The sequence below is a fragment of the Echeneis naucrates genome, chromosome 9, assembly GCF_900963305.1.
Source record: "Echeneis naucrates chromosome 9, fEcheNa1.1, whole genome shotgun sequence".
Taxonomy (NCBI): domain Eukaryota; kingdom Metazoa; phylum Chordata; class Actinopteri; order Carangiformes; family Echeneidae; genus Echeneis; species Echeneis naucrates.
The window spans coordinates 18,082,777-18,107,323 of record NC_042519.1 but is presented as its reverse complement, the minus strand read 5'-3'; the positions used below and the strand labels follow the sequence as shown (position 1 = coordinate 18,107,323).

The 24,547-nt window shown below is 40.1% G+C and overlaps 2 protein-coding genes across 3 annotated transcripts; one reads left to right on the top strand and one right to left on the bottom strand.

The window, feature by feature from the left end:
- The first annotated feature begins 188 nt into the window (after window positions 1-188).
- On the top strand, window positions 189-23,844 carry pi4kab (phosphatidylinositol 4-kinase, catalytic, alpha b). 2 transcript variants are annotated; one of them, XM_029510090.1, is made up of 55 exons: window positions 189-356; window positions 1,300-1,416; window positions 1,746-1,839; window positions 2,106-2,194; window positions 2,289-2,361; window positions 2,452-2,714; window positions 2,910-2,976; window positions 3,606-3,754; window positions 3,859-3,924; window positions 4,041-4,137; window positions 4,240-4,431; window positions 4,552-4,652; window positions 4,838-4,967; window positions 5,731-5,860; window positions 5,954-6,049; window positions 6,165-6,348; window positions 6,852-6,955; window positions 7,231-7,399; window positions 7,495-7,545; window positions 11,332-11,440; window positions 11,797-11,933; window positions 12,043-12,176; window positions 12,455-12,537; window positions 12,654-12,724; window positions 12,837-12,961; window positions 13,053-13,134; window positions 13,344-13,427; window positions 13,602-13,691; window positions 13,871-13,990; window positions 14,645-14,659; window positions 14,831-14,923; window positions 15,017-15,173; window positions 15,258-15,385; window positions 15,490-15,648; window positions 15,848-15,999; window positions 16,090-16,197; window positions 16,310-16,437; window positions 16,673-16,831; window positions 17,005-17,084; window positions 17,362-17,561; window positions 17,972-18,062; window positions 18,757-18,924; window positions 19,165-19,218; window positions 19,335-19,455; window positions 19,556-19,685; window positions 20,580-20,723; window positions 20,808-20,878; window positions 20,969-21,075; window positions 21,214-21,318; window positions 21,401-21,526; window positions 21,605-21,725; window positions 22,153-22,312; window positions 22,402-22,491; window positions 22,591-22,674; window positions 22,772-23,844. In XM_029510090.1, exons 1-55 carry the CDS (start codon window positions 258-260, stop codon window positions 22,821-22,823), a joined length of 6,309 nt encoding a protein of 2,102 aa, XP_029365950.1. In that variant the 5' UTR covers window positions 189-257; the 3' UTR covers window positions 22,824-23,844. The 2 variants fall into 2 exon arrangements, with proteins under 2 accessions (XP_029365950.1, XP_029365951.1); XM_029510091.1 differs by lacking the exon at window positions 14,645-14,659.
- serpind1 (serpin peptidase inhibitor, clade D (heparin cofactor), member 1) lies at window positions 8,435-10,702 on the bottom strand. Its single transcript, XM_029510092.1, has 6 exons — window positions 10,440-10,702; window positions 9,636-10,279; window positions 9,322-9,470; window positions 9,079-9,203; window positions 8,791-8,935; window positions 8,435-8,626 (listed from the first exon to the last, which is right to left on the bottom strand). Exons 1-6 carry the CDS (start codon window positions 10,700-10,702, stop codon window positions 8,435-8,437), a joined length of 1,518 nt encoding a protein of 505 aa, XP_029365952.1.
- Window positions 23,845-24,547: the final 703 nt, after the last annotated feature.

Below are 24,547 nucleotides of genomic sequence, written 5' to 3'. Positions count from 1 at the left end.
TGTTTCTCATATTCTTCTTGGTTTAGGAAAATTTACGAAAAACATCTGAAATATAAAAAAAAAAAAAAAAAAAAAAACTAGAAGTCGATGTCTTTTTGACTTTTAATAAACAGTTTAATAAACACCGAGCCGCTCTTATCACAGCCCGCGCTCGTCCTGTTTGTCCCTGCTGTGTTGCCGTACTGCGGCTGTGCCAGCGCCAGCTGCTCGGCTGTTTCCCCTCCGCCGTATTTCTCTGGTTTGATGTCGGGCTCAACATGTCAGTAATGGGAGGCGGTACGAGGGGCTTTTATTTCAACACAGTCCTGTCTCTGGCCCGCTCCTTGGCCGCCCACCGGCCTGCGCCGGTCGAAAAGGTGAGTGAAGAACCGTCGTTGTGTTAATTAGCCGGACGCGAAGCAACAGTTATCGTTTGTTCAGCCGCGCTTCCGCACAAGCGACGGCTCGTTTGGCTCTCCGACAAGACAGCCGAGCTCACAGCTGAGAGGTGTCCGCAGCTGGGTCTTCTCCGGTGTTGGCTCCATGAGGAGGAGGAGGAGGAGGAGGAGGAGGAGGAGGAGGGCAGCGATGGGAAAGTGGCGTCGCTGTTTGTGCTGCCTGTTACTGCAGCAGACAGGCGGAGTGCTCAGACTTGATCGGCACTGCAGACAAACAGGTTTACGAAGTGACGAGCAGGAGAGATGGAGGGTTCACAGTGGACTCACAATGGAGTTTGGTATGACAGGTACTAACCTGTTGCAGGGACCATCGGGTGGAAAGCAAACACGTTTCTATGACTAATACAATGAGATTCAAGCGTTAATATGTATATACACACACAATTAAAACGTGTGTGGAAAAATATAAAGATATTGAGGCAGTCGCCAGCGTCCCTTGCACTTTATGTCATGTTTATGGTTTTTTGGCCAATTTCGTGTTTTTCGTTTGTTTTGTTTTTTTTTTTTAGGAATGACCATCACAAGATGATTGTGCTGCATATGATTCCCACATTAAATCTAACATAGCTTTAACCCCAGAATAGAAAGAGACAGGTTAAGTAAAATGACTAAATAACAAAGAGTGAAACTACAAAAAAAAAAAAAAAAGTGCATTAAGTATGTTGACCAGTCTTCATAAGGGATGCACGCTGGTGATCTTCCATGTTTATCTTCCTACTGTGAGTTTAACATAACCGAAACTCTCCAGCAATAATTTAGCTGCTTTATAAGTGTAACTCCGCAATACCCAATATAAGTATTGGAGTGTCTGATATCTGTCATAGGTTCATTCTCAAGTTTTTTTTTTCCCCCTCTCTTTCAGGTCCAGAAGCTGCAATGCATGTGTCCACTGGAAGTCCGTGGTGTATTTACTCTAGATGTGCGCCGCAGAGATGCTGTTATTGCACTGGCTGTGTTCTTGGTGGAGTCTGGCCTACAGGTGGGTGCTGGTCAGTAGTATCACGGCAGTGTCTCTCACAGAACACATTACTGTGATAATCTTATTCTCTTAATTCTCATAATCTGATTAAAATGGTGATTAGGCAGGCATCTGCCATATAATCCTCTAACCTTATTACACTGAGACACAGTCTGGAATGTTTCCCTGCTATCTGATTATGCTAAGACCAATGTTAAACTGATATATTTTACTTGAATTTGCCTGTGTTTGAACTAGCAGTACCTCATATTTTTGATCTTATCAGTCCTTGTTAGTCAAATGCAAGTGCTGTGGTTTGTGGTGTGTAATTATTTGCTTTACGCTGGCAGCACAAAGACGTACTTGTTCCCTACTTGCTGAGCCTATTGAGAGGGCTACCACGGGTCCAATGGATCGAAGAGAACTTGGGAAAGAAAGGAAAGGGTAAGAACAATCCTCTTATTGTTGGGGATTTTATTTTGCAACTGCCTCCATTTACTTGCTGTGACAGTGCACTAGGATATGTTTATTATTCTTATTTATTTTCCATTTATCTGTAAATTGTTATTTGATTGTATCATCAACTTGTGAGGAGCATTATGAATGTTTTTAAAAAAATTTTCTCTAATTTTCATTGGATGCTTACTGGTATTTGCTATACAACTACATTAAATGTATGTAATTATGTTTTTATCTTTTTTGCTCTTCAGAATTTCTCCCAGTTGCAGAAAATTTCAGCTTCTGTCTAGTGACTCTTTTGGCAGATGTGGCACAGAGGGACCCAGGCTCCCGACAAGAGGTCAGCTTAAGAAGTGGTAGTGATATATATGATTCTTTGGTCAGGATGTATTTGAGTTAATTGCTAGGTTATTTTTCTACTAATTCCTCTCCAGATGTTGAACGCTATAATGGAGGTCATGCAGGCTTTGCAGGAGATGTGCCAAGCACCTGATAATCATGACAAAGGTATATACACAGTTATACAAAATGGTATCCCTAACAGTCCCTGTCATTAATCCTTCAAAAATGAAAAAGCTCATTCTCTCTCATCTCTAGTCTACCTGTGCAGATACATTGTCCCCAGCCTGTTGGGCATCACTCGAGCTTTTGGCCGCTACAGCAACACAGATGAAGCCTTGCTGTCCAAGTTGTTCCCCAAAGATTCACCCCAGGCTCGCTGTGTGACTGAGGAAACAGAGGGAGTGCGGCGGAGATCCTTCAATGACTTTCGTTCCATCCTGCCATCCTCACTGCTCACAGCATGCCAGAGTGACACTCTGCGCAGACGCACTGGGACCAACACGGATTCCTCTGCACAGGTGTGTGTATGCTGAAGTTGAGCTTGCATATTGTTTGGGACAAGGTTAGGGTTAGGGCAGTTGGAGGAAATTGCAGAGGTATAATATTCTGGTATGCATTAATTTCACTAAAAAGCCATACGGAGCAGGGTTAGGGTTAGTGGGGTTATGTTTGGTCAACTCTAGAGAAATGTTCTGCAATGTGCTGTCTCATAGGTGTTTTCAGACCCAGGAGGCCACTCACCTTGCTCTCCTACAACCCCTGGCCCACACTACTTTGAAGGTAAAATGCAACAAACACAGTTTGCTTAAAAAAATTGTCATGTAAATCTGGATTCCCTTACTTCTTCCGAGCTTATCAGCTCCTTTTTTTCTTTTTTATCTGTTCCTGTATACATGCTAAACGCTCCATGATTTATATACTACAGACACATCCCACATGCTGTAATAATGCATTCATGCAAATAATAAAGGTATACTAATTTAGATTAAGCTTTTGTTGCTTGGTAACACATATAGAGCTCACTCTATTTAATGGAACTTGTATCTGGTTTTTAATGCTTGGAGTCAGTTCAGAGAGACAGCAGTGCAGTTAGATTGCTCTTGATGGCAAAATGTAGATATGTCTTACTAAGTGATAAATTTCCAGTTCGCTTTCAGTTGAACACAAGAGCACATTTCAGCACAACAACATTAAATGTTATCCTTAGAGTCAGCTTTCTGCACAGATGATCAATAGTCAGACAAAGACATCCATAACAGAGACATTAATTTGACTGTTGACAGTAATCTCAATACTGAGATATAGTGCAACACCAAACCATTATTCTTTTTCTACCCATGGCAGCCTGAAGGAGCCAGGTATACATGCTCCACTTGTCACCTGTTTCTCATGGTACCTTTCATCTTAAGGTGCCTACCTCCCAGACAGCAGTGCAGTGGACCCGGATTACTATTTCTCTACAGTCAGCTCCAGTTTTTCAGTGTCTCCTCTCTTTGTGGGAGCTGGAGAAAATGAGGTTGAGGTGCCTGTCGAACTGCTCCGACAGCTCCTCAGCATGGTACGTTTGCCCACCCAGTTGCTTATCTACTATTTTCATTATTTCCCAACTTATATGTGTGTAATGCGTCTGTATCAACAGTTGTGTATATTGTCGACTTACAGGTGAAACTGTTTGTTTCCGACTCATTTTTGAAAACTCTGAACGCCACTATGACAGAAGTGATAGCGGTAACTATACTATATAATCACTGCATGCACAAAAAATTTTCAAGGTTAATTCAAAGCAAAATTTACACCGTTATCAACACAATGATGTCTGTGGTTTTTCTATTTTGTTTGTGAAGGCTAATCCTGGAATCAACCTCTATTACAAAACCTTCAGTGACCCTCTCTATGTGTGTGTGTTTAAAATGCTCCGGGACACACTATACTACATGAAAGGTAAGGCATAGTAAATGACTTATTTAGAATGTATTAAAGCCACAACATCTTGTGGTTATTTTTTACTTTGTCACATTTTCATGCTCTCATCATGTTTCTAAGCCCTGCAGTCGTCTTTTGTACGGGAAGTGCATGACTTTGTACTGGAGCAATTTAGCAGCAGTCAATCAGAGCTGCAGCGGGTCCTTCGTGATACGGCGGGCTTGACAGGCGAACAGAGCCCCCTCAAGCTTCGTTGCCAAGCCAATGCTGCATGTGTGGATCTCATGGTATGGGCTGTCAAAGACGAACAAGGTAATCAGTTATAGTGGAAAGAGCAGAGCAGTGTTTTACCATGTTGTAATCAGGGGGATACTGGATGTGCTCATCCGTACTGATTGTCTCACTTATTGTTCCTGTTGCTTTTTTCCTCAGGTGCAGAGAATTTGTGCACAAAGCTGTCAGAGAAGCTGCAGTCGAAAACCTCTAGTAAAGTCATCATTGCTCATATGCCGCTGCTCATCTGTTGCCTACAGGTATAACATGAAATGGTAGAAGGGTGTTGAAATGGTGAAAATGTTAGTGAAAGGTGAAAAGTATTAAATCCTGGGTTGAGAGTAGGTGAGATCTCTGGGTTTTGAAGCTTATGAAATCCTGTATAGCAAGTATTTTCTCAAATAGATTGGGTATTAGTCTCTAATAATTTTCTTCTGCTTCTTAGGGCCTGGGCCGACTGTGTGAGAGGTTTCCAGTAGTTGCTCACTCAGCCACAACCTCTCTCAGGGATTTCCTGGTGGTTCCTTCCCCAGTTCTCATAAAACTCTATAAGTATCACAGCCAGTACAGCACAGGTATGCATAAACTGCTTTATTTAAATCCCTCACAGACTGAGGGATTTAAATAAATCTTCCATGTTTATGCTTCCATGTTTATCACTACCATTTTTATCTGTGTTGCCTGATTTTGTTCTGGAGTACATTGCGGCCCATTAAGGGTTTGGCCTTTCATACTGTTGACCCTGTTGAATCCTGATCTCAGCAGCAGTTCTTGTAATTTGATCAAGGAAAAGAGTGGAAGAAGAGTTAGACTGTAGAATTGCTAAAAATGTTGATTAAGTCAAAGTTGATATTTGTGCAGTTATTTAAAATAATAATTCTCATTGAAATTTGAAAGAATTTACAAAATATCATTAATATTAGCTGGATTAGCTGGAAGGTTGTACATTGAAAAGGATTTTGATAACGGGATGGGAGTGCTGTGACTCATGATGCATCAATAACATTGTCATGCCACATCCAGCTCTCATCTATCATTGATCTTAACAGAGCGTTTATTGATGAGCAGCTGCAGACAGACAACTGGAAAATAAATTCAGGGTTCTGCTGTTTCTGTGCTTCAGTGTGCTGTTTTCATAGATGTTTTTATTTTTTTTATTTTTTTTTTTTTTTAACGTTAACCTGTTTTATTATAAATATTTTGTATTGTCATAGCTTATGAAATGCTCATTTATACAGAATTTCCCGAGAGTGATATATGAAGTATTTCTAATTATGATTCTGATTTTAAGTTCTTTGTGCTGATTATTCCATCTGTGTGCTGTCTCTTGTTTTTAAGGCACAGGTGAAATTAGGATAAATGTGACTAATGAACATTCTCAGTCCACCCACAATGTCCTGTCAAGCAGGAAAGACCAGCCGTCCATGTATGAGCAGCTCAGAGACATTTCCATTGACAACATCTGCAGGTCAGAGACAAACCCCTGGCACAGTTGGGATTAGACATGAATATGTCTTTGAATTGAAACTATTTTCGGCTTTGTGTGTTTCTTATCTCTCAGATGTCTGAAAGCTGGTCTGACCATGGATAATGTGATAGTGGAGGCCTTTATGGCTAGTCTGTCTAATCGTCTTTACATTTCACAAGAAAATGACAAGTAAGCACCATTTCTAGTTTAGGTGGGGGTCAGGGGCTTTGTGTTTTGCAATCACTGCGAGGTCCTTGAAATTTATGTGTAGCTACTCTAAAAATATACCTTTTTGTTCTGTCAGGGAGGCCCATCTAATCCCAGATCACACCATTCGAGCACTGGGCCACATTGCTGTGGCTCTAAGAGACACTCCTAAAGTCATGGAGCACATCCTACAAATCCTGCAACAAAAGTTCTGCCAGCCTCCATCACAGCTGGATGTACTCATCATCGACCAGCTTGGCTGCATGGTGATTACAGGAAATGTAAGTACATAATGGCTATGATGGGACATATATAAAACATCTTGTTTGTATCTTTTCATATTGAGAGTTAAGAAGGGATCTAAGGGAAATAAATAACTGCCAGGGCATTATTCACAACTGTAACCTAGTAATTATAGTTATGTAAATAGGAGCAGATTGACCCTTTTTCCAATCCCAGTGGGACTGACATGCTGCAATTACAGTAAACCCATTGGCTGCTGTTTACTTGCCCACTGTGCAGGGCTTTAATAGTATTCAGTTTTATACACAGTGGGTGGGTTTGACATGGTACAATTACCAGAACACTGGAAAAGGATCTGACCTCAAATGGCAGATACAGATCACTTACAAAATACCTTCCTCAATTCTGATATGGTTCTTGCATATTTCCTCATGTAACCCCCCCCCTTTTTTCTTTTTTTTTCCGACATAAAGTTCATCTCATCTTGAATTTCACCTATTTGTGGCTGCACTGTCTTACCTCCTGTCTGCTTTACCTGTAGCAATACATCTATCAGGAGGTGTGGAACCTGTTCCAGCAGATCAGCGTGAAGGCCAGTTCAGTGGTCTATTCAGCTACTAAGGACTACAGAGATCATGGCTACAGGTCAGAATCTGATCGTGCCCTGACTTGACCTACCATTTGCACCAAGGGAATGCTATGGCTTAAAATAAAAAATTATAACAGGGTGAACATTAATAAGTGTTGCTTTTTGTTCACTTCAGCAGTCAGTGGTGGTAAATTATAACACTAAAGTGCTTCTCTCTGGTTTGTGTTACATTGGCCTGTTCTGTAATATCTAAAAAACATCTGCAGTAGTTACTCGTTGTTGGTCTTTTGTATATTTATCTCTACAAGGAAATGTTGCTTTTCCTTCCAAGGCACTGTTCTCTGGCAGTGATAAATGCTCTGGCCAACATCGCAGCCAACCTGCAGGGGGAGCAGCTGGTGGATGAACTGATGGTGAACCTTTTGGAACTGTTTGTCCAACTGGGCCTTGAGGGAAAGAGAGCCAGCGAGAGGGCCTCTGACAAGGGGCCAGCACTGAAGGTACATAATTACACACACACACAAATAATTAAATGCAACAAGAAACTGAGAACAGCCATGTTAATAAATTTGTGATGGCTTTTGATCTCCTGTAGGCATCAAGTAGTGCTGGAAATCTTGGAGTCCTTATCCCAGTGATTGCTGTGGTGAGTGCTCCATGTGATGTCTGTTCAAACTGTTTCCACTTTAGACAATTCTTAGTAATTTTCTCCAAGAATGTGTTAAAATACCCACACAGAGCAGTTAAATGATCTACAGGAGTTGATGAGTTGTTACAGCTGTAAGTTAGCTTTTAACTCCATGAACAAATATTTACCCTTTCAGCTGCAGTACAAATATCTGTGACATCAGTTCACTGGTTCAATTTGTTCTAGGTAATAAATGCTCATTCTAATTAGGAATACATAGTATAATATGAATATATATGAATGTATATATGAATAAATAATCAATAGTATTAATTGTCCATCAAAAATGGACAAGAATTAAATTGTATTTTTCTTTGTATTGAAATAGTAGTGAAAGTTGGTTTATTTAGTATCTTTATGAAATTGCTTAGTTGTGATTTTCTTCATTAAGAACCAATTTTTTTTTAAGAATGGAAATAATAATGTAATGAGTCATGAGTTTAAGTGTTCCCATACCTTCTTGTTTATTGCACAATGGCTTTATGTATTATTTTACTATCTCCTTTTTTCTCTTTATTCATTTAGGGTCTTTATGTAATTAATACACAAAAGCATGGGGGTACTGACAGTTATGTAATGTCTTGTTTTTGAACACATCCTTCCACACAGTCATCATTCCAAATGATAAAACATTAACAGAGAGATAACAAGCTTTTGTTGAGTCAGTTAGACAAACTGAACAAAATGACAAATGTTCAGTAAGAGAATAAGTACATATATAGATTCATTGCTTGCACCAATTGAAATATTAACTATTTAAAAACAGCAACCCCGTAATAATCACTATTTCTGAGTGTCATTAATACTTAGTTTGATGTTCTGACAGTTTGACAGTTTAGTCATCTGTTTAGCTCTGTGAGGGATTAACCACCCGGCCCATGAACACAAGGCAATCTGTGCGGTGCTCGTAAATCAGAAAGAGGAAGGGATGATCCACTGTGAAGCGGATCTGGGAGGAGAGGGGCATGAAGCCCACCTGGGTCAGAGCAGCAGCTTCTGTCCCCTCTTCATTCACTGTGATGGTTCCTTGGTGCTTGAGCTGCAAAGGGAGTTCAGAGGACATTTTGAAACAGTTCGGAAGAATAATGAAAAGTCTCCAGGTGACTGAATGATCCAGAGACTTTCCTTTGGTTTTAAAATCTGGGTTTAAGATTAGTTGGCTTTTTTTTTCCTTTGTTTCATTGGTGATTTTGTCTTACTCACCCAGTTCATGGCAACCTTCTCAGAGGTCATTCCAGAAAAATCTCCGCTCTCCTGGAACAAGTCAATGAGGCCCATTTCCTTCAAATTTGCAATCAAGTCGTAGTTTTGTTCCAGTTTAAAGCGAGGTAACACAACCTCACGTGTCCTGATGAGTGGCATAGAAGAATTTTCTCATTACATTGATCTTAAATGGCTATTAAGTCTAAGCATTTTTGGCATTTTAATCAAAACCACTTAAAGTTGAAAAAGTTTGTCTTGTTACTATTTACAGGACATGTACATGCACACCTGTTTGTCATGTTTTTGAGCCACTTGTTGACAACAGTGGGGGAGAGCTCCTGCTCCAATGTCCTCATGCCAGTGATCTTCCTAGGCAAAGCAATGAGCATGCTGATGTTTCCTGTGTATGGGAGCTAAAATTAAGTGATAACAATTCATTATAACGATGCTCAATTGACTTGACTTGTTTATAGATTCTCGCTTGAAAAGTTTTCTACTCTTAAATTTCCTAATCAGTCTGATGCCCCCCACCTGGAGGATGTCACACTCTAGTTCGTGGTCCGCAGCAGCCAGATAGTTCCCCTTGTTGCTCATCATTGGCACACGTACATTTGTCTTTTCGTTGATCCTGAAGTTGCGATAGTGAGTCATTTCTTTGGGGAATTTCTGTTCCCATGTACCTGTTTGTCAATCGTGTAAGGTTAATGAGTCATATGTTTACTTTGTTATTCAAATTGCTAAAACGGACAATTGTGCAGAAATTTTACGCTCCTCATCTCTGCAACATTCAATTCACATGTATAATTTGAAAGTCAGTGGAACGGTGTATCTTCATTTTCACCCACCTTTGAAGTACAGGTAATTGAGCAGCATCAGAACCATATTTGGGTCTACACTCTTGAGTGGTTCCCTGATCAGTCCTTTGGTCAGCTTTTGGATACGACGATTGGCCTTGGCTAGAAAGGCAGGGTCACTGAAGTCCACTGACTGTGGCTCTGCAAAATAATAAGCCTTTGTCTCTGTGCGGAAAGTGTCTTTCACTGTGACATCCCTCTTAACGTAGACATCATTTACGGAGCGCAGTGTGTAACCAAAGTTCCTCCTGAAGAGCCTGTGTGTCAGCTTCCTGAAGAGCTTGTGCACTGTTTGGTTGTCATAGTGGTGGCTGGCATTGACAAACTCTGCAAATCCCAGAGCTTTGTAGATCTGGTCATGGGTTCCTAGTCCTGCCCCTAAAGACATCATCCCCATAGCAATGGAGATCCCAGCAGGTGCCAGTAGGATGTTGTCACTCTGGTTGACATCATTACGAAGACTTCGGTAGAGGTTAAAACCAAAATGGGCATTGACGATGTTGAGGCGTTGAAGGCGAGACCGACCTTGGAACAGCCGGAGAAGTCTCGCACGACGAATCTTTGGGTCAGAGGGTTCGGCGAAGATATCGATGTCTGGGGCTGGTGTGGCAATCTCATCTATCTCATCCCCTTCACTGGAAACCATCTTGAATTCATTATTCATTCTAACACAATTAATGATACTACTAACTGCATTAGTAGGTGGGTACATTTTAAAACCAATTTTGCATTAATCTCTCACATGTTTTGCACATGTGCTGTAATCTACCAAACATAAAACCAATTCAAACTTACATGTAATCATCACTGCCTGCAGCCAGAATCTTATCAAAATCAATGTAATCTTCATCCTCGAAATCATCAAAAATGAGGTCATTAGTGACAGTGTTTTCTTTGTGGAACTCCAGTGGAATGGCGTCTACAGTCCCTGTCTCCTCCCCTTCAAAGCCTCTAGGGTCCGGTTCAGGGTCACTGAAGTGAGAGCTGAGGTCTTTGATTCCACCCAGGGATGGACTGACTAACATACAGACCACAGAGATGATGGCGATGACCTTCATTGTGAAGACTGAAGATACATAAACATAAAACATATGAACATAAAATGTAGCTTCATTAGTGGTCTGATTGGCAAAAAGTAGATTTGATGAAAATATGTTTCCAAAATTTGTAGTAAATAAAATGAAGTATTCGCAGGCTAAACATATAAAAGTCTTTTACATGAAGTTGCCTAAATATAAATCATAGTGAGATGTCTTACCGTCTCTGTGTGCTGGTGGGAAGTGCTTTGCTCTGTCTGTTTTCAGGGCTAAGAGCAAAGAATTGAATAGAAACCTGAACTTTGATGTGGGCTCCTCCTGAACAAATAGACCAGATCAAACAGACCAAAAAGTGCTGTGATTGACTAAATTCTTCAACTCTTCACAATTCGGTTTTTAAGGTTATTTAAATGTAATTAGCTTATCACTGGGGTGGTGCCTTGGTATGAGTTGCAGTTGTCTGCTGTTATGTGTGTTTTTGTTTTATTAGTCTGGTGAATGCCTAAAAAGATTTTGGCTTTGTGTCTGAAGGAGTTTCCATTTGAACTTATCTTTAGGATTAGTTTAACTGAATGTGAACTTTTATATCATGCAGCCTGAACTGTGTTACATTTTCATCCTTTTCTTGTGCTGCTTTTTCATACTCACAGTTGACCAGGCGACTTCCCCCAATCAAAGAGGCCAAGCCCCGCCTGCAGAAGCTGTTCAGGGACTTCTGGTTGTACTCTGTGGTCATGGGTTTTGCTGTAGAAGGATCAGGTGAGCAAGAATAGTTTTAAGTGAAAAGTTCTGCACATCTTTACCATCTATCTGCCCACTGACTTCATTTATAGGTCATGGACCTTTTTCTCAGGTTTCTTTGCCCGGTTAAAAAGAAGACTGTAATAATCTCTTCATGTGCCTGAAAGTAATCATGTCGATTAAGGAATATTTAATCTATTTGGAAAAAATATATTTAATAAGATAAATATAGATGTTGGGATTTATTCCTATCATTTGTATTAATTATCAATCATATACATCGCCTTTCATTGTGTGAACAACCGTAGATATTAGGATACCATCATACCCACAGTCAGTACTGCTTTATTTTTGGATATCTTTCATTCTTTCAGGGCTTTGGCCAGAGGAGTGGTATGAAGGTGTGTGTGAGATTGCTACCAAGTCGCCTCTTCTAACCTTCCCCAGTGGAGAACCTCTTCGTTCTGAATTGCAATACAACTCAGCTCTAAAAAATGACACAGTGACACCGGTACAGTGTTCAAAATCTAAATGGTTTTTCTAGCATTAATGACGTGAATAGACGTTTCAAAACAGCAGAGCCAGACTTAATATTTACATTATCACTTTCTCTCCTTCAGGCTGAGTTGAGTGAGCTGCGGGCAACCATCAGCAATCTCCTCGACCCCTCTCCTGAAGGAGCTGCCCTCATTAACAAGCTAGACTTTGCCATGTCCACGTATCTACTCTCAGTCTACAGACTTGAATACATGAGGTAATCTTGGTAATCTGTCAAGACAATTATCAGATCATTAAGACTTTTTCTAACCCTTTTTTTTTTTTTTTGACTATTTAGTGGTCTGAGTTAAATCAATTCTGTAAATTATGATAATACTCAGTTGATTTGGCTTACTCAAACTAGGAGATAATGTGGAAATTTTCTCCTGCATTTAGAACGTTTTTAGATAGACTTGGGGAGAATCTATCCTCTAGTAGAGTGAGGTCCAATGTTGCAGCTTTGTAATATATTGTATACCTTTTGCTTATTTTTAGGATGCTGCGATCCAATGACCCCGACAGGTTCCAGGTCATGTTTCGATACTTTGAAGACAAAGCCATCCAGAAAGATAAATCTGGTGAGGGATTTATGCTTCATATTGTTTGCTGTACTTTTCATTACGTTACAAGTGTACGTTACTGTACGTTACAAGTTTTGTAACTTGTTTTCTTTAATGCAATTTTACCTACACAGGCATGATGCAGTGCATTATTTGTGTTGGTGATAAGGTATTTGATGTCTTTCTCCAGATGATGGCTGACAAGGTAGGCAGCATGGTATCTCTTAAAATTTTGAGTAATTCCAATGTCTATAGAGCTGGATAATTTACTGATCACAGATTTTGTTCTTAATTAACTGTATTTCTTCTGTTTGTAGCCAAAGATCAAAGAGCACGAAGAGGAATTGGAGCGACATGCCCAATTCTTGCTGGTCAACTTTAATCACACGCACAAGAGGATCCGCAGAGTGGCAGACAAATATCTTTCTGGTTTGGCTGAGACGTGAGTGGAAATCCTTCTGTTACATTGTTTGATTATTCCACTTTTTTCATCACTTTACAGATATATTTTTATGTCTTTGTCTCTCAACCAGATTCCCCCATCTGCTTTGGAGTGGTCGGGTGTTGAAGACCATGTTGGACATTTTGCAGACACTCTCTCTGTCACTGAGTGCTGTAAGTATCAGGAAAGGGAGAGTGTGTGGTACCAAGTTGTATATGTGAATACTTACAATGAACATGAACATCAAAAGGTAGCAAATGAAATAATTTTGAATATTCTCCTCTGGTTCAGCTCTTAGTTGGAACCTTCATAAACACGTGTTTTATGGTGGAGGAATAGAGTTATGAGCTTCAACAGCAACAAATTGTGTCTATGTATTTAGGACATTCACAAGGATCAGCCGTACTATGACATCCCAGACACCCCCTACAGGATCACTGTTCCTGACACATATGAGGCCCGAGAGGTGAGCTTAGAGTTTGTCCACTAAGAGGCAGCACAGCATTGGTTGTAAACAGCTGTGATCACTCTCTGGTTTGCCTTGCTGAGTTGACCATTTTCCTTACGAATGTATTTCATTTAATATCCACCAACGCTTCTCTACTTCATTCAATGCTGTTGTACCCGTAATTCCTTTCAGAGTATAGTGAAGGACTTTGCTGCTCGCTGTGGTGAGATCCTGAAGGAGGCAATGAAATGGGCCCCTTCAGTCACAAAGTCCCACCTTCAGGTAAGTTCCTATTCCTCTAATTTAATAGAGGATTGACACAAATTTAATCGAAGCCATGTATTTTCATCAGAGAAAACATTTCGATTTTATTTGACTGTTTCTAAAGACGGTATTTGCCATCTCTTTTGCTCTGTTTCTCCTCATTTTCCTATGAACTCTTTTCTCTCATATTTATGTAGGAGTACCTGAACAAGCATCAGAACTGGGTGTCGGGACTCTCTCAACACACCGGCCTTGCCATGGCCACAGAGAGCATACTGCACTTTGCAGGCTACAACAGACAGAGTACAACACTAGGCGTGAGTCACAGATACACATGCAGGCACACAAACCTTTTCACATCACCTCTGCAACTGACTCATAAAGTTAAAATTTTCCCCTGTTTCAGGATGAGACAAATATCACATCACCTACTCTAAATATCATGAAGCATGAAGCACTTTTTTTCACTTCCTCTAATTGGAACAAAAGCAAACTTTAAAATTACATTGTTTACCTACCAGTGACTCCATCTGCTCTGTTGATTTGATGCATATAAACATTTGTCCAACATTAATTCCATTTCAGCATAACAAATGCTGTTAAGCTGCTTTGTCAAGGTCTTTGTTGTTCTGTTACCACTGACCAGAGGTGTCTTATATCCTTTGTGCACTTATATGTTTTAACTGTATGTCCATGTGCGCATGCTTAGTAGTGTGTAACATTGTTTTGCTTTCCATGTATTTTTATATGTTCATTGGCTTGCATTCTGCTATATATGTCTTTTCATTTGCTTCATTTGTTGTATTTTGTCTTTATTAAACTGCACCGAAACACCAACCTGGTTGCTTGGCTTGTGGATTTGCTGGTTACCTGGTTACATACCTGCAATGGACGGGTGGGTTGCTTGGCTGGTTGCCTACTTGGCTAACTGGTTATGCTGGTGCTGTCCCCCGTCATGTGGCCAACCATAGGCTGCTTTCCCTCAGGTTGGTCTGAATACTAAATGCAGAGCCAGGAGTCAGTCATGATACTTTCCACTATGTCCAGCTGTGTTAAAGTACAACTACACGTCTTACGTTTCCAGCCTGTTACTGGGTGAGATTAAGTGCCTCTCAAACTCTGTTTTTTTTTATTTATTTATTTTTTTTTATAATCAGACCACCCAGCTGACAGAGAGACCAGCATGTGTGAAGAAAGACTACTCCAACTTCATGGCCTCACTAAACCTGCGCAACCGCTACACAGGAGAGGTCTGTCAGTGTTGTAAATATTAAGATGATATTACACCCCAAGACATTCTGTATACAGTCTGAGTCATGCCAATCTGTTTCTGTGCTGTCTAGGTGGCTGGTATGATCCAGTTTTCAGAGGAGACTCACAGTCAGTCAGACCTCAACAAGCTGATGATACATCAGATGACCCGGGCTCTGGACAGAAAAGATTCAGAGGCCTTCACACAGACCATGTTCAAGATGGCTGCCCTCCTTATAACTACCAAAAGTGAGCAGCTCTGCCTCATAATTTAATTATTATTATTTTTGTTATTTTAAACAATTCAATCAAGGTACATTTTTTGTCTATCAGATTGCAATCCTCAGCTCCTGCACCATCTGTGTTGGTCTCCTCTGAAGATGTTTACAGAACATGGGATGGAAACTGCTATTGCCTGCTGGGAATGGCTTCTGGCTGCACACAATGGAGTGGAAGTGCCAGTATGGATATTCTTTACTTTTCTTAAAACCGTATGACCAGTCAAGTAAATCAATATGAATATTGTTCCAACATATACTTTGCCTGCCTTCTCTTGTCTGCCTAGTTCATGCGAGAGATGGCAGGAGCTTGGCAGATGACAGTTGAGCTGAAAATGGGTTTGTTTTCGGAGGCTAAAGTAGAAACTGGACCTCTGGCTGTCTCAGAGGAGAGTCAGCCTGCTCCCTGTGAACCCAATGTTATCCCACACTTTCTCTGGATCGAGGTTAGTGGCACTGAAACATAAATTCCTGCTCTGATTTCTTGTTCTGTCTATAGTAAAAGCACAATTACAGCACATGTTCACCGACCTTCTTGGTTGTTGTGCTGTGACACTACAGTGAAGGGAACTGTGTTGAACTAATTATCTTCAAGGTATAAACATGGGAAACGATCACCTCTTAATTTTTTTCTTCTCCCTCCAGTTTCTGGTGCAGCGGTTTGAGATAGCCAAGTACAGCAGTGCTGACCAAGTGGAAATTTTCACCACCATTTTGCAGAGATCTATGTCTCTTGGTGTCGGAGGACCAAAAAGCAGCCTGAATCGACACGTTGCTGCCATTGGACCAAGATTCCGGTGCCGTGTCTCAATATTACAAGAGTCATCAATTTAATAAATGGCCATAAATAATATTGAATTTTATTTCACCACTTTGGTTTATTTCAGACTGCTGACTCTGGGTCTAACTCTTCTGCATGCTGACGTTGTTACGAATGCCACCATCAGAAATGTGCTGCGAGAGAAAATCTATTCCACGGCTTTCGACTATTTCAGGTAGAAAAACTGCAAATGGTTTTTGATGACAAAAATTATATTTTTGTTTCAGTGTGATTTTTAAGCCATCACTCTGTCCACTAATTTCTTTGTTGTCTCTGTCTTTCTGTAGTGTTGCTCCTAAATTTCCCACTCAGACAGATAAGAAGCTGAGGGAAGACATCAGTATAATGATCAAGTTCTATGCCAGCCTGCAGTCTGACAAGAAGTACCTGGCTGCCAACCAGCTGGTTCCCCCAGGTATAGCAATGAAACTATTAAAAATCATTCAATAAATCAGCAACTTAATAAGATATCCAAGAAATTTACACCACATCTGAATTTCATCAATCATTTTAGACCACCTTACCTTTTGTTTGCACAGAATGCCCAGGGTCAAAATTATGGCGAAAATACCTAATTTGTTTCTTTTAAAAGTCTAAATACTTTCATTACATTTAAATAGCTAGTTAAATATATGTTTTTCTTTGTACAGATCCCCAAGACATGTCTGTGAACAGCCTTTCTGTAGTAGCAGTGACGGATAGCCGGAGCAGTCTTGATGCAGCGGTGGGCCAGAGGCAGCAGGTGGCTCAGGGATGGATCAACACCTACCCTCTTTCCTCTGGGATGTCCACCATATCCAAGAAATCAGGTCAAAACACATACACGTACAGAGCATGTCAACCGTGCTGTGCTCATATACTGTGAATACAGTTTGAGGGAATATGAACCTTGTGCTTCTTAAGTGAGAAATTCGTCTTCATTAACATAAAGTTCCTGTCATGATGTGTTACTTATGTGAATATTACTTTTGTCCTCTTTTAGGACTGTCTAAAAAGAGCAACAGAGGCTCTCAGTTGCACAAATACTACATGAAACGCAGGACTCTACTACTGGCTTTACTGGTATGTAACTTTTCTCACCGTTTATTTATGTTCACAAATATGTGGCATTGGAGAAATACCATAAACACAGAGTAAGGCTGCTATAATGCTTTTGCTTCAGTGTGTTTTGATGGAGTTGATTTAGCCAGTGTCTGTTGTGCTCAGTTTCTCCACATAGTAGCTGTTAGTAAGTTAATGCTTGACAATCAAATCTAATTCTCACAATGTCACTCCTAGCATAGTACTGAAAAAAAAAAAGTGTCCAACTCAAACCATTGTCCATATTTTCTTTTTGTAGGCCAGCGAGATTGAGCGTCTGACAATATGGTACAACCCGTTATCCACTCAGGAGCTTGCTATTGCTACTGAGCAGTCAGTGGAGACTAGCATTGCAAACTGGAGGTCCAAATACATCAGTTTGACTGAGAAACAGTGGAAAGATAATGTCAACCTGTCCTGGAGCATTGCACCTTATCTTGCCCTGCAGCTGCCTGCTAGGTACACTGTGAAACAATATGGATTACATATATGCCATGTCAAACCCAACAGTGTAACAAATGTAGTGTGACAAATGTGGCTTACTTTAATAGTAGTATCTCAAAAAAGCCAAAAATGAAGTTAAGATAAAATCCGCTGCTGTCAGAAGTAACCGAATGGCGCTGAAACACCAGGATGTCATAGATGGCATACAGTTACTGCATGTAAACGGTTACTATTTCTACCTGAATGAAAATTAACTTCAACATATACTATATACTACTCTTTTACTCCATCTCAGCATAGTGCAGTATATTTATAGACAAATGGCTGCTACACAGACAGGTCTGTAACTCAAAATAATGTGGACCTGTGAAACATTTTATGCATGCTCATGAAATTATTCATTGCACATTAAAACTTGTTCTCAGGTTTAAAAACACAGAGGCCATTGTCTCTGAAGTGACTCGTCTGGTCCGAATGGATCCAGCTGCTGTGTGTGATGTTCCTGAAGCAGTCAAGGTGAGGCCGCTACATACCAACAACTTAAATTATGAGTGAAGGTCTATTCCGCTCAGAAGAATAGAAAATTAACAAGCACAATGAAGCCACCCAGCTGTTACAGTCATGTGTAACTACAATTATGTATTATCTTGTACTTGTATCTAAAAAGGCAGGGAGTTGGTAAACTTTTGGGATTTTTTTTTAATTTGAAACTTGACAGTTGTTTAACTGATATATATATATATACTGATTATATACTGATTATATAAGGAAAAAAGTTTGTGCTACTTTATGTTTTGCTGTGAAGTAACTTTGTTTTGCCATTTGAGAGATATTGACGTCATTACCCGGTTTCCTCTAGTTATTTTTCTTTACTTCTACCTGACTGAACTCTTAATGAGCTAAGTACTTGCCTTAAGAGGAAGCTTTGGGAGGGAGAACACAGCCTTCCCCAAAGACCTCCATTATTTATCAGATAGTCACCCTTGAAATCACACAGTTGTTTATTCCAGTCACTTTAGTAACTAATAAGTTTCCCCTGGAGACTTGAGGCTTGAGGGCATGACCCAGAATCAGATTCTTGTTACAATTTATGTAATATTTGAAGACTGTATCAATATTTGATACAGTCTGTGCAAAGACTACAAACTATCTGAGCACCGAGTTAACAATTTCTTTATTCATTCTCTCTCTTTTTTTTTTTTGCATTCAGTTCCTGGTAACATGGCATACAATTGATGCTGACTCTCCAGAGCTAAGTCATATCCTGTGCTGGGCCCCAGCAGATCCCCCAACTGGCCTGTCCTACTTCTCTTCCATGTACCCCCCTCACCCCCTCACAGCCCAGTATGGGGTCAAAGTGCTTCGCTCCTTTCCGCCTGTACGCACAAATATTCACACATGGATGCCATTTTTTTTTTCTCCAGTAAAATACACTGTAAATCACAATCAGAACTGAAAGGTGTAGCTTATGATTGTACTGTGTTCAGGTCTTGTCTAATGTTCTAACCATAATAGTTTAAAATATCTCAGACAGTACTGTACAGTACAGTACAGAAAGTACAAAGTTAGTACAGTACAAAGTTTCGTGCTGGTAAAATATATTTTCCAATGATTCTAGGATGCCATCTTGTTTTACATTCCTCAAATCGTCCAAGCACTCCGTTACGACAAGGTAAGATATCAGATTTTTTTTTCCTGCATCTTCATTTAAAGCTCATATAGCTCAAGATTTTTTTAAAATTAATACAATACTGCCACTTCCTTGTTTCCCTCTGCGCTCTGGTGTAGATGGGTTATGTGAGAGAGTACATCCTTTGGGCTGCTCAGAAATCTCAGCTGCTGGCTCACCAGTTCATCTGGAACATGAAGACAAACATATTCCTGGATGAGGAAGGAAACCAAAAAGATCGTAAGATTTCTCTCATTCAGTACCTCCTTCACACACATGCAGGCAGCAGTGTACACACATGAACCCAAATGTAAAACACGCTCATCCTGTTTTCCTGAAGCTGACATTGGCGAGCTGTTGGAACAGATGGTGGAGGAGATCACCAGCTCTCTGTCTGGCCATGCCAAAGACTTCTACCAGCGAGAGTTTGACTTCTTCAACAAGATCACCAACGTGTCAGCCATTATCAAGTATGAACATGATATTTATTTCTTAGGAATCATTCTGTTGAGTGTTTTTAACTGCAGTCTGCTCCGTCCATGTATAATATATGAACACTGTAGATATTACACATTTCCTACTATCAAAGTATAAATAGGTTCAGTTCAATGTATGGCTTGAAAGTTGCATACAAACTCAGCATCTTTATTGATGGTGATCTTCTTTTCATTATTTCTTAATTTTCACTAAGTATTGTCAATCTCCTTTAAGGTACTAGATAATACAATAATAAGTTGACCAAACTCTAGCACATTGAACTTTGGCAATGCTCTCGAAGTAGCACCACAAACTTTTCTTCTTGGTGAATAACACTACTCTCTAGATAACCTTTGAGGTGTTTATGTAGTGATAACAACTCTTCCCCTGAGCCTTCATGTTTTGTTCTTTCCCTGCCTTGTGCCAACTTAATCTGCTCCCACCATCCCTTTGTTGATCATTTGTTTGGCCATTGTCTGCTGTACTGTCTCTCTGATTATGCAGTGGTGTGGAAGACATTACGTATGCTCCCAGTGCCACGGACTACCTGTCCGCCACAGTGTGCAGTCTGCAGCTGATGAACAGTTTTCTGACAGCTCGCATTATTGCCAGCTCGCCTTGAGACTCTTTTGTCACCGAAGGCTTACAGAACTCCCCTCTGCCCTTATTATAGCCTTAATTGTAAAATGTCGGGGGAAAAGAATTCTACTGTCCCTTGGCCTTTCAATTACCATCGAGCCCAACAAGTTACCTGTGTGGATAGAGCCTGCTTGTCACTTGTGGTCTGGAGTCATTCAGTGAGATACCCATGCATGCTATTCTCTGTGAAGTCTGTCATAGATCTGAAGAAACTGTGCGTTCATATTGTTTTTGTTTTTCTTCATTAGACCTTTTCCCAAAGGGGAGGAGAGAAAGAGGGCCTGCCTGGAAGCCATGTCACAAATCAAAGTCCAACCTGGCTGTTATCTTCCCAGTAACCCCGAGGCCATAGTTTTGGATATAGACTACAAATCTGGGACCCCCATGCAGAGGTGGGCCTCTGAAGCAGCAGGTGTAAAAGTGTAAGCTGTTAAATATGTGGAAGCGTCACTTAACCAATTCTATCTCACATTTAGTGCTGCCAAAGCTCCCTACCTGGCTAAATTCAAAGTTAAGAGGTGTGGGGTCAGTGAGCTGGAAAAAGAAGGTATAGTCACCATTAAAGGAAACTACCATAGATTTTATACTTCTCAGATTGTAAAAAGACAAACAGCGTATCATGACATCTCCCCTTCAGGTCTGCAGAGTCGCTCAAATTCTATGGATGAAGCCAAGAATGAAGAAGAGGCCAAGAGAATCTGTTGGCAGGCAGCCATCTTTAAAGTGGGAGACGACTGCCGACAGGTCTCCATTTCATACGGCACACATCTTCCTTTCTGCACTGCTGTCTCACCTTAGTTTCCAAATATCTCCCTTTTGGCCTAACCTTATCAGTTTAGCTAGAATGAGCTTCACTCACCATTTAATCATTTATGATTACAGGACATGCTGGCTCTGCAAATTATCAGCCTTTTTAAAAACATCTTCCAGCTGGTGGGCCTGGACCTCTATGTGTTTCCTTACAGAGTGGTGGCCACAGCTCCTGGAGTAAGTATATATCCCCTTTACATCCTTACAGGAACAAGTCAAACTTTCCCCAATAATAAAACCACTCATGCTTCCATCACAGTGCGGCGTGATTGAATGCATCCCAGACTGCAAGTCTCGAGATCAGCTGGGCCGACAGACAGACTTTGGCATGTACGACTATTTCCGGAACCAGTATGGAGATGAGTCCACACTAGCTTTCCAGAAGGTAAATGCCACATCTCACAACCTCAGTGATCAGATAGTCATAAAAGTATTCCATATGTCTCTGTTTGTCTCTTTTCAGGCCCGGTACAACTTCATCCGAAGTATGGCAGCTTACAGCTTGCTGCTCTTCCTGCTGCAGATTAAAGACAGACACAATGGCAACATCATGCTGGATAGCCAAGGCCACCTCATCCACATTGGCAAGTATTTTGTGGGTTGCTTTCTGAATTCATTGATTCATTGGTGTGTTTAATTCATCCAAATCAAATCAGACAAATTGTCCAGTATGTTGGGAAGGAAGGTGATACACTCAAATATCTGAAAAGAGAACACAGATGTGGAGATCATTTGTAATGATTGCCAAAGACATTTCTCAAGTATACTAAACTTTAAATAATGGACAATTTCAAAATAAATTCAATAAGTAATGAGATTTTAACCCTTTGCATCTAAAGCCATTCTTCTAAGTGCAGTCTTTGCCAGCACGCACTAATGACTTGTGAGGAAAGATCTTAACAGGAGAGCTCCTGATGTCCTTTTGAGTGATTGTATTTGTATGGATTCCAGACATAAATCACAAAAATACACACAAATCAATCCTAGGATTTTGTGTTCGTGTGCTTCCAGACTTTGGATTCATGTTCGAAAGTTCTCCTGGGGGGAACCTCGGCTGGGAGCCAGATATTAAGCTAACGGATGAGATGGTGATGATCATGGGGGGCAAAATGGAGGCGACGCCCTTCAAGTGGTTCATGGAGATGTGTGTGAGGGGATACCTGGCAGTTAGGTAACCTATGCAGAACTGCTATAAAAATCATTCACCACACATCATAGGTGGCTAACGTGATATTAAGACAAGTTTATCTGTTGAATCAGGCCTTACATGGATGGAGTGGTCTCTTTAGTCACCCTCATGCTGGACACTGGTCTTCCCTGTTTCAGAGGACAGACAATCAAACTGCTGAAGTAAGTCAGACATGTTGACGTGTCCAGATGACTGTGGTAGTCTGAATATGAACAGTTTCACTGTCATATTCTGCTCATAATCTCCTTTGCCTAATTTAGGCAACGATTCAACCCTGGTTTGAGTGAAAAAGATGCAGCTTCCTTCATCATCAAAGTCATCCAAAACTGCTTCCTCAGCAACAGGTTAGTATACTTCGTATATTGGATTACTCCTGTTCACTTTTGTTACATTTCTGAAAGCGATGTTCAAATTATTCAACTGCTCTTTTCTGCCTTACAGGAGTAGAACCTACGACATGATCCAGTATTACCAAAATCAGATCCCATACTAAGTGCTTATGCCGCATGCGCATATATTGGCTGGCACATCGTGTGTGTGTCTGTGTACACGCGTGCGTGAGTTTCGTTAATATTCACCACTGAAGATTGTTGCATATTGTTTCTGCTGATTGTTGGCTGTGTTTTGCTTCTCATTTCCTCTCTTTATGCGTTTTCTTTAAATTTGTAGTCTAATTTGTTATTTATTATTTTATGTTGAAATCAATGTTATTAATATATTATTATATTATTGCACTAGCATCCTGACTTCTGAGGGCTTCCCAGAAACTCTTGGTAATCTGCACGTTCAGTATATAATTTATTGGAATTAGTGCCAATTTTAATTGATTTGTAATATTTGTTAATGTAGATTCTTAAAGTGTTGATTTTAGATGGGGTTTGAATTGTAATTGGATAGCTGAAGTTGCATAGTTGACCAGTTTCAGTTCAGACCAATGTGGCCTATTCTGTTATCTTGACTGTACTACTGTTCTTCTCTTTTTAATGGATCAGTCAGAGTTCTTCGATCTGTGGCATGGTACCTGTCTTGTAATTTACAGTGAGACTGTATAGACATGAGTTACACTTTCCTTTTTGGGGTTTCCATATTTGCACAACAGGTGAAATGATACACACAAGTTCTGGGAAACAACCAGGACTGTGTTTTGTATATTTGACATTGCCAAATGGGGAGGGAAGATAATGCTCATGAATCAAACTTTTCTATTGTTTGTGAATCAAGGAAAGTCACAGCTTGAACGTTCGGGCAGTTGCATGAAGTTAGTTGTTAACTATCATGTAGCTTGTGTCCAATGTGGCTTTTGGTGAATGTTATTTTAGTAATCCAAAGTGCTGTGGCCCATGCCCATACGGTAAGCTTAAGCCTTTATGTAATGTTACTGATTGTAAAGATTTTGCCTCTCTTTGTATATTTATATCCATGCCCCATTTTCTGTATCCTTTTCTGTCTTCATGCTTTTTGAGTGAAAATGCATAAGATATGAAATGAAATAAAGATATATTAACTTAATTTGATTTGGCTTGGCTTGTCTTATCCACTTATTCCTGAAAACTGACCAAGGACAGTCACACTCACCCAGAAAAAGATCAGTGGTGCTGCATCACTTGGATTTTTTATATTAATAAGAGGGGAGAAAAATAAGAAACAAATTGAAAAAGTAATTGATTATTATTATTATTATTATTATTAATAATAATAATAATAATAATAATAATAATAATAACACAACAACAATTGGCATAGTTTTACTATTGTTTACACAACAATAGTAAAACTATGCCAATTGAAAGGCAGCGGCTCCTAAAGAAGAAAAAATATAAAATAATTCTGCTCTTAGTAAAATATGTAATTTTAATGATGGTCCCATCAGTCTATTCAGCAGCTACATGCTGTGTTTTATATTCTCATCCACCAGAGGGCAGCATGTGATGAGCTCAATATGAAGCAACATTAAAAGGAAGGCTGAGAGCTGCCTGAGGAATCTGCGGTGAACTGATATGATCAGCCTGCCCAGGAGAGAAATCAATGATTTTGAGCATTTTACTACATAGATATTTTATATAGCAGAGAGGAAAAATATGGTCTGTTATCTGACAGAAGAAGATATCTTTTTAATTCAAGTCAAAGAGCTCTGGGGGAAGTGAAAATATAGATGGAAATTATTACACCAACTGTGGCAGAAAATATGACGATAAGTACACTTAAGTTAACAGATTA

What these genes read in the sequence shown, in the direction of transcription:
- pi4kab (XM_029510090.1), top strand. Translation starts at nt 258, where the DNA reads ATGTCAGTAATGGGAGGCGGTACGAGGGGCTTTTATTTCAACACAGTC. An exon ending in TGCTTCGCTCCTTTCCGCCT is followed by an intron (nt 18,925 to 19,164) that starts GTACGCACAAAT and finishes CAATGATTCTAG; the next exon opens with GATGCCATCTTGTTTTACAT. An exon ending in AAGCACTCCGTTACGACAAG is followed by an intron (nt 19,219 to 19,334) that starts GTAAGATATCAG and finishes GCTCTGGTGTAG; the next exon opens with ATGGGTTATGTGAGAGAGTA.
- serpind1 (XM_029510092.1), bottom strand. Translation starts at nt 10,702, where the DNA reads ATGAAGGTCATCGCCATCATCTCTGTGGTCTGTATGTTAGTCAGTCCA. An exon ending in GCAGGCAGTGATGATTACAT is followed by an intron (nt 10,280 to 10,439) that starts GTAAGTTTGAAT and finishes GATGGTTTCCAG; the next exon opens with TGAAGGGGATGAGATAGATG. An exon ending in CTCAAAAACATGACAAACAG is followed by an intron (nt 8,936 to 9,078) that starts GTGTGCATGTAC and finishes GCCACTCATCAG; the next exon opens with GACACGTGAGGTTGTGTTAC.